Here is a 9,473-nt window from a genome sequence, read left to right on the forward strand (position 1 = left end):
GTGAGAAGGTGAAGGTAGAAAGAGTTGTTATAATGAACACAGATGGTGTTTATACCTGTGAATGGCCCATGGGCCCACTGTTGAAGGCATGTACAGCAGGTACCCCACAGCCTGTCAGACCATTAACTTTACCCTGCCAACCACCAGCTGCCCCAGAGGACAAATCCCTCATCCAGCAACTGCAACAGCAAGACTTCTGTTGGTTTCAGAGGTGCGGGTTCCAGCCTTCAAGGCATAAACTCAGAAGCAACACATCTACCCAGTAACCCAGAGCTTTCCTTATAGACACGCCCCAGTCACCAAACTGAAACCAGTGCTGGTGCTGAGAGAGGAGCTGGGTCCTCACCCAGCTCTGATTGTGCAGACCCGTTTCAGAGTCCAGGGCTCTCCCAGTCCTTCCCTTCTCGTCTCCCACCCCAATTCATAAACCCAATTCATAAACTCTCCCACCTATAAACCCTGATCCTGAAACCAGCAGGGACAGGCTCAGAGATGTTAGAGGAGACAAGAGAGCCCATTAGCCGTGTCCGTGTGGAACAGGGCAGGACCGTAAGCCTGTGAACACTCCCCCTCCTACCCCAGGGCAGCGAGAGGTGTCTACTTCCTGCTCCTCCCCACACCCCCACCCCAGGACTCTTCCCCTTTCATCTTTCTTCTCTCCCCTTACCTCCAAATCTACCAAGTGCCAAACAGCAGCAGGGGCTGGGTGGCGTCAAGACTGCAGGATGGACTGCAGGATGGTTAGAGAATCAGCAGCCCCCAAAAACTCAAGTCTCAGGAGATGCCCAAGCTCCAGTTGCTCCAGACACTTCCTTCTGGGACCAAGAGCAACTCTGAAAGCCACCACGAAGAAGCAGAACTCCCTGAGAGCCTGGCTGTCAGAGTATAGGGGAGAGGGGGAGCACTGTGCCTGCCCTACAGGCAGCCCTTCCAGAATCACTCTCTGCAACCCCCTCAGCAAGGTCAGAGAACATGCCACAGCCCAGGAGCAGCAACAGAGGCAGAACTGGGCGATCGGAGAGTTGGGGCCAAATCAGGCATTCCAATCTGCTGGCTATTTTAATGGCTGAGAGCAGGCACCTGGAAATAAAAATGCAGGAGACTGGGGAGAGAAAAAATAGCATTAGATTCAAAGGGCTTCCTCCACTCATTTGTTTAGTATATTGCTTTGAATTTATGCACAAATAGCAAGGCATCAGCTCACCACAGCTCTAACATACTGTTACACTGATTAGAAGCTTCCTTCCCACCACCTGACAGCTAGCAGAACTAAACATCTCCCCCCTTCCCCGGCACAAAGCTAATCCCCCTCCTCCCAAGCACCCCACGCAAGCAGATGCACCTTACAGGGGACTCTGAAGGTCAATAGTTCAGCCCAGGTGGGGAAGCTTGTTCAACAGCCCTGCACAGAGGATGTTCTGCCCTTGACTGCAAGAGGAGCTTTTGAAAGTCAGAAATGCAAATCACAGGCAGTCATTTTTTTCTTGGCGTCCATGGCTGACTCGCTTTTTGACCCTGCTTTGCTTTGCCCCAGGCTTGCAGAGGTCAAGGCTTATAATGGAAATGCAATTGCAACCTTAAGTTGATCTCTCATTTAGGAAACTGAAGATGAATTTGAGTGCTGCTTGATGCAAACATGAAGCAGTTTGGTGTGGCGCGGGGGCAGGGGGGTGCAGCTCAAGGGAACCAGACTTCTAAAAAAAATCTAGGAATTTTTTATATTTCATTGCATTTGCAGAAGTTAATCTAACTGCAAAGAGGGCCCAAGTTGACAGATCACAGCGAAGAGCTGGGGTGTCAGACAGACAGTAGAATCCCAGTTTTACACACTAATTGGGGATGGAGACATTCATAACAATCAAAAAGTTCCTAAAATTGAACATCTCAACATTACAGTAGTTGCAGAGCATAAATTGCTGTAGCGTGCACTGCATTGCTTTCCTTTTGTCCTTCAAACAACCACTGCCATGTACATTCCAGGAGTACTGAAGGCATCAGACTGTGAAGGGCTGTCAACTTGTTCTTTGTTGACCTCACTTTCGTTATGTGATTTTTTTTTTTCCCCCGTCAGGAAAATGGTTCATGTAACTACTCATTTGTAAGACTGGTGTTCAAGGGTCTAGGTCATTTTAGGCTTACTAGGAGGGATGATTTTTTCCCAGATGAGGTTTCCTGCAGAGACCATCTATTTCTAGCATGAATTATTTCTAAGTTTCTTTGCACTAGGTGGATTTGATCTGGACATTAAAGGCTGGGGAGGAGAAGATGTGCATCTCTACCGCAAATACCTTCACAGCAACCTTATTGTGGTCAGGTCGCCTGTCCGGGGCCTCTTCCACCTCTGGCATGAAAAGCGCTGCCTGGACACGCTGGCCCCAGAACAGTACAAGATGTGCATGCAATCCAAAGCCATGAACGAGGCTTCTCATGGCCAGTTAGGGATGCTCGTCTTCAGGCATGAGATTGAGGCTCACCTGCGCAAGCAGAAAACCAGCAGCAAAAAGACATGAAGCCAGGACCAAAAACTAATTTTTTTGTATTTTCAAAAAATTCTAGCTGCTGAAAGAGAAGATGAGGGAGCTAGAGCTGCAGCAGAAAGGATGGAGCTGGCAGCCAAAGGAAGACAAAAGGAAATACTTGCATACTTTTTCTTCCTGAGCAGAGCTTTTGAACAGGCCATTGAGCCTGCTTTCCCACACTGGCTTATGCCATGGAGTAGAAGACAAGGGCAGAGTGAGAAAAAAGGTGGTAGAAACCAGGAGCTTGTGTTTGATACTCGTGAGCCCTATCCCAGGGTTTGTTTGTGTTTCATTGAAACATCAGTGTGTGACAACAGCTGCCTTGATCCTGCCAAGACTTATGGCCATCTTTCCTGTACTCCAGTGGGGTTGGTCACATACATAAGTGTTGGCAGGACTGCACCTATGGTAGCCTATGTTTTCAAAAGTGAGGAGTAATTGTAGGAGTCCACCTAGGGACACCTAAAAGGGGCCTGATTTTCAAAGGGCAAGTCCTCTGTGCTTTTTGAAAAACAGACTCCTTTAAACGTGGCTCACATAGACTATCCAAAAATCATGGGTCATGTTTGAAAATTTGGGCCTGTCTTTCATAGTTAGAGACACATTCACATTTAGTTTGTGTCTAAGAAAAGGCTTTCTAGACGCCAGAAAGCTAAAAGATCTAAGGAAAATATGAAATTCCAAAATGCTGGAACATGGTTTTATACTCCACTCTGTACTTTAAACCAAAAATGAAAAGCCATAGCTTGGAGCTTTTTCCAGACTAGTCTAATACAATGTGTTCAGTTGTTCTAGAGTACTTTAAATATCTGGGTTGGTTTGTTTTAAATTGAACATTGTCTTGTTTGTGAGTTATTTTGTGCATATGTAAATTTCCTACTTCAAGCCTTACTGAGAACTAACACAACATTCCTGCACATTTTGAAAATGGTTTGCCATTTAGAACATAGCTCCATAAATATATCCATTTCTCTCTCCAGTCAGGTCTCTGCCCTGAAACTGGTTAGCAGGTTGAAATGCAATGCCTTGTTTCTATTAGAGACACAGTGAAGAAAATTCACTTATCTGAAGAAGGAGGGCCCACGTACTGGAAATGAAAGAGAAATTTTTCTATTCCAGTAAAAAAAAGAACATAATCTGCAATCCTGATTTAATGATGGACTCTAAAAAATGAATAACGAGAATTCTGTAGCACTTTAAAGACTAACAGAATTCTCATTGTTTTTGCTGCATACAGACTAACACAGCTACCCCTCTGGAACGCTAAAAAATGAATGAAGTTCCTCTTTATACCAAAGTATTCAGTATAAACCAAATCTAGCATTTTACCTAATGCACAGTGGGGTGTTTTGTTTTGTTTTTTTAAAGTGCTATAAGAAATAGATTTCTATGAAGGATTAATTGGAGCCTCTAATTCTTGATACTCTGACAGTGTTCCTAAGTGCTTCCCAGAACTTGATCTGCTTTTTAATTTTAAGAGTTTTGTTTGACAGTTGCATCCAGCACTGGTCAAAACGTCTTATTTGCTATCATAAAATATTTTCTTTGAGTGCTGACTACTGTTTCTTCCATCATTTTAGATATTATTACCCAATAACAGATGCATGGGCTAGTTGTTTGCTTTCCTACCTTGAGTTCATTGTTCAATAATTTCAGATTCTTTCAAGCCATTGGGATACAAAATTGTATTGTCGTTATTTGTGCATTTACCGTCTGGAAAGCTGGGGAAGGACGAATGTAAGACAGCACTGTAACCATGATTAAAAACAGGCTTTGTATGGCTATTGTGCAGCAGGACAACTACCTAGCACCTCTTTGAAATTCTTTTGCAGGGGACACACTGAAAACACCTTATTGTAATTACCTTGTGTTCCTTGCCATTTTTAGTTACACAAAGCATGCTCTTTTTTTTTTTTTTTTAAACTTGGCAGAAATGAGCAATAGGTTCTGCGAGACAAGATCTCAGAACACGCAACTTGATTATACTGTAGGCCCCATTGAGTTAAAGGGATGCTGTTGAAATAGTTTAGCCCTAGAACCTCATCTGCCTTTAAAAATGTGCTGAGAAATATCTGATGGAGGGCTCTGGATTCTAAAAATATCTATTTTACAAAGGTAAATCACCAAAATGCTTAGAGGAAGAATTTCAAAGAAACTTTTGTAGGATCTACCAAAAATTTTTTCTAAGCATCCTAACTCTGCATGGCCAGCTCCTAACACATCCTGTTTTCAAATTTCTGATGATATGATAAACTAGTGCACCAATAGGAGAGAAATCAACAGGTTTATTTAAATCACATCCCCTTGTACATGGCAGATGGTGCTGCAGTCCCCGTAAACTCCCTTGAGACTAGGTGCAGGGTCTGAGATAAGGTGCCTCGTTGACATGCCTCACGTTTCTGTCCCCTAAAATGTGATTTGCCTGGCAATCCTACGCACTTGTGCCCTGTGTTTGTGATGGATCTGAGCCCCTTTAAGTCTTAATCTGTCCTTGCCATGTCAGTGTCTCCATCCAGCCCCTTTCAGGGCATTACAAACTGAGCTTTTAATGTCTGTGCTGTAATCCTTCTGCAGAAACACTGGTTCAACTACGCTGCTGCTCTCTGTGTTGGCTTACTGCCCCCTTAATGCAGAAGAAGTGTTGGAGAATGAGGACACTGAATTAATGAAGAAGTGAGGCAGCCAGCACGTAGAGACTGCGGTGTACTCTGGAAGTTGTGATTAATTATAGCAGCTGGCAATTGCGCTGGCCCAAGTTAGGTAAAGCTGGGTGGGGAAGGAGGAAGAGATAACAGCATCCTTGTTCATTGCACTCCCACGTCGGACATAGAACTGGCCCAACACAGAACTGCAACAGCTTCTCAGAGGAAGCTACAGGTAGATGCACTACCGAATACACTTACCCTACAATGCTAGCGCTGCCCTTCCTCCTGCTGGGCATGCCTGTCCTTGATCCCAAGGAGCTGACACTCTGACCCTTTCAATGAGGGGCAGCGCCATGTCAAAAACGAAGGAGCAGCAGCCACACTGATCCTGAGGGTCCCGCTAGCAGGTAGAGTCACTGTACTAGACACCAAACCTGTGTCCCTTGCCCCAGAAGGCCATGGTTATGGATACAATTGTGTCATGGTAAAATTTAGGCAAAATTCACAGAACAGTCATGGTAACAAATGTACAAAATCAGAGCAGAGTCATGGCAACAAAAAATGTGCAACAATTTAACCATGGAGTATTACCCTACTATTTACATGAAACAAAACAACACTAAATGCAATAGTTTTCATTTCCTGGTCAAAGAAAACCATTCTGAAATTATAAATGCATAGTGTACAATCTTTTTTCAAAACAAAAATAATGAAAAACTATAGAACCAGTAACATTCTTTTTGATAAAGGCCCTTTTGCAACCTGTTGCAATTCTGGTAGAACAAGTTATACATGGACTGATTATTTTTTATGTGGTGTCTATTATCCCCAAGCACATTTTTATGAGATGAGGAGGAGTGGTTGGTGTCCAGCCTGTTGCCTGGTACCGCTAAGCATCACAGGGCAACTACTGACAGAGGCTCGGACTCTGGCCCTCGTGCTTCTCCAGAACTGGAAAACATCCTGGGTTCCTCAATTCTTGAACTGCTCCACAGTTAACTTGATATTCTCCTTGTGCTGGAATATGGGCTTCAAGCAGTGGTATATTTTTAAATACCGTGGTCTCACACGTCAAGATGTTTTGCTTGATTTGGCTTAAATACATGGGCTGTCCTGAAGAAACTGGCAGCAAGTTGGTGAAAGCAGGCGGGTGCGTCAGTGTGCATGTGGGACTTTTTTTTTTTTTTGAGCTTTCCAAGAGTGCTGTTTTTGATGCTAGGTGTTGGCAAGTTTCAGAGTAGCTTTATGCCCACAACGCAAGATCATGCATGACATTCTTGACTTGATGAGCATGAACTGTGGGCTCTTCAGAAACTGTACGCGTGTTCATGATTCAGGGTACAAACTCTTTTAAAGCCTGGAGCTCTCCAATAACTGCTGAGGATTGGCAAAGATGAACAATCTCTTGAACAACTGCTACGACCATTCTCCACTGTAAAAAAAGAAAGGTACTCCTCAGTGTGCTCAATGTGATAGAGAGCTGCATTGAACCAGCTTTTCCACCTGGTTATTACAGGGGGTTGGTGGAATGGACGTTCTTTTCCCTCGTTCCATTAGCAATATGCAGAACTGGGCTTTTCGGGCAGGGCAGTCAGGGAAAGCAAGTTTTACATCCACAACTAATTCATTTACTTTCAAAAGTATCTTCCTCCTCAGACTGCCCACAAGGTTAAACACATGTACCATGCAGGTAAGGTGTACAGCATTTAAAAACAAAGGTTTCAAACCTCAGTCCCCAGCTTTCCCCATGTACATGGTATCATTGATCACAGAGTGATGAGATCAAATGGTATTATGTTTTTTTCAACAGTTTGTCATTTTGCTTTGCTGGCATTTTAAAATTGACTGCTTCCAAAACTTCACAATGTAACCAAAAAAATGTTAAGTACATACTGGTCTTCAACATCAGTAGTCTCATCTGCCACAATGAGAATTCCTTCACAGGATGGGAACTTTTCCTTCCATGTGACAGTCAAATACTCTGGATAGGCAAAGCTTTCTCAGTTGATCTGCACTTGGTATCACACCTACCTTGTTCTATAGAAGCCCTCTCAGCTTTGAGTATGCAGAGGTATATTTGCTGCAGAGAAGGCTTCTGTTAATTTGAACACTTCATTTCTCCTGTAAAGCTACTCCTCAGTCTTGGTATTAAACAGCTCTGAACCAATTTCCTGCCTTTTTTTTAAAAAGGTCTATCTTTGTCCATTTTTAAATGCCTCATTCGCTTATGTGTGGCACTTTCAAGATGCTGATCACAGGTAGCCGTGCTGGTAAAATCAACGGGTATGTTGTTGCATGACGCACAAAACAATGTTCCTCGCTTTCATGGAATGTTTTAGAGTACTGCTCAGCACTTAATGTTGCCACTTTGCTCATTTTTTTGTTTGCTGTTGTTTTCCTAGTTTTATTTCCAATTAATCACCATAACACCTTTTTTTACAAGATGCATAACTCTCAGGTGTGAAATTTGATGAAGGCCATATGATGTAACATCCTTAGTTGCTGTTGCTAAGCTATTGACGGTAAACAAAGTGAGCAACGAGTGAATGCAAACATGTTAGCGAGTTTATTTAATTTCTTCATTTTGTATATATACTTCTAGTTCTTACAAATAAAAATATTTAAACAGTTTTATGGGGAAGGAATGGTGCATTTCAAGGCCTTCTTGCTGTTTTCACAATCAAACTGAAATAAATGGCAAAATTCACAGATTCCATGTCAGTGGGACCAAAGTGACAATCATATCCATAGTCATGGTGTATATAGACAGTAAAGGCATGTAGGAAAAGAATTGTGTCTAGCAATTTGTCTCTCCAAACAGCTTGACCACTTCATCAAACTCAGCTCAAAGAGAAGCAAAAACATAGCAAGACCCAGCAGCTCCTGCTGCAATTTACCCACTGTAAGAAACCCTGTGAGGAGGCAGATTCTACAGGAAGAACATCATGGAGGCCCAGATCCTCAGCTGGCGTACAGCAGCCTAGCTCCACTAATTTCAGTGAAGCCATGTTGATTTGAAGCAGAGGATCTGCCCCAGGATGTCTCTACTATCCTGCTGTGTCACTGATATTGCCCCTCCCCCCACTGTCACTCATTGAGCACAGGGGTGTGAATGTGCTCCTGCTAAAGTATTACCCCAGGCTTCTCTTCTTGTGTCCTCATACTGCTTCCCGCCACCTCCATGTACATGCCATTTGGCTGATAGAAGAGATGGGAAAGGCAGGATTTTTGCTGGCTGCCTCCTTTGGGAAATGAAGGTTCCCTGAGACATCACAGACACGTAGTAGGGGATGGAAAAACTGAAAATAGATATTCTGCGTCAGAGCCTAAACTAATGAAATCAATGGAGCTGTGCTGATTGACTGTAGTGTTCCCCAATGTACTGCTTATGCAACAAGTCTAAAGATCAGACTTGACGATAATCTCTTTTAAAAATAAGTGAGCCTGCGTCATTACTGCCCCAAGTATACAAAGCACTGAAAAATTATTCCCTATCACGATCTGGCAGACACAGGAGACATGCAGCTCGCTACACCAGTGATCTGTTTTGTATCTAAAGAACTCTGGACACCATTTCATCCTAGCCAGATTTTTGAAAATTTGGCCACTTCACTATGTTACCTAAAGGGGAGTTGAACTCATCTGAAAAATCCACCCTCCAATAGAGAGCGCTGAGCATTTTTGATAATCTGGCCCATAATTGGTATTGCCCCCAACATACAGAAGTATTGGCAGAAAGTTAGGCCTCCCCAAAATATGAACTATTAAGGCAGTGTTATGAATAGACAACACTGAAACGGTGATTGCAAGCCACCCGATGCCAAGTTGTTGAGTCTTATAATTGTTTATGCCAGGGCCTCTTTCCACTGACAGACTGGTAGGAAGAGGCATTAGGTTGGGTGCAGAAATAATGGCACCTTCACACTGCAAAGTGGGGGATGGAGGGGGTGCGTAGTGAAAATGACAATGAGGTCTATTTCTAGGAAGGAAACCTGCTATAGTAGCAGCTCGGAAGCAGTCTCCCCGCTACCTTGGGGCAACTGGTTATGCAGCATATACATTTTTAAGACCAGAAGTGCCCATTGGGATCATCTAATTTGACCTCCTGCTTAGCACAGGGCATAAAACTTCACCCAGTCATTCCTGCATCGAGCCCATCTCTTGTTGCAGACAAGACAATATTATTTTATAAAAGACGTCTTATCTTGCTTTGAAGACTTCAAGCGATAGAGACTCCACCACATTCCAAAGGGCACAGAATGGAAGTAAGATGTCGGATACTCTTTTAAAAATAACCATCAACCCAAAG

The 9,473-nt window shown here is 43.4% G+C and overlaps 1 protein-coding gene across 5 annotated transcripts in view; it reads left to right on the plus strand.

Annotated features, from left to right (window-relative positions):
- CSGALNACT1 (chondroitin sulfate N-acetylgalactosaminyltransferase 1) overlaps nt 1-7,723 on the plus strand; it is an 84,102-nt gene extending 76,379 nt beyond the window's left edge. For 2 of the 5 annotated variants that reach the window (XM_067556953.1, XM_067556952.1), the window contains exon 8: nt 2,227-7,723. In XM_067556953.1, coding sequence (XP_067413054.1) covers nt 2,227-2,510 — 284 coding nt within the window. In that variant the 3' untranslated portion in view covers nt 2,511-7,723. Of the gene's footprint in view, nt 1-2,212 lie in introns of all 5 variants that reach the window. The other 3 variants (XM_067556954.1, XM_067556956.1, XM_067556955.1) reach the window with 2 other exon arrangements.
- The last annotated feature ends 1,750 nt before the right edge of the window (nt 7,724-9,473 follow it).

The sequence above is a fragment of the Emydura macquarii genome, unplaced genomic scaffold (assembly GCF_026122565.2).
Source record: "Emydura macquarii macquarii isolate MOO-44397 ecotype Brisbane River unplaced genomic scaffold, CSIRO-AGI_Emac_v2 contig_1790, whole genome shotgun sequence".
NCBI classification, from domain to species: Eukaryota; Metazoa; Chordata; order Testudines; family Chelidae; genus Emydura; species Emydura macquarii.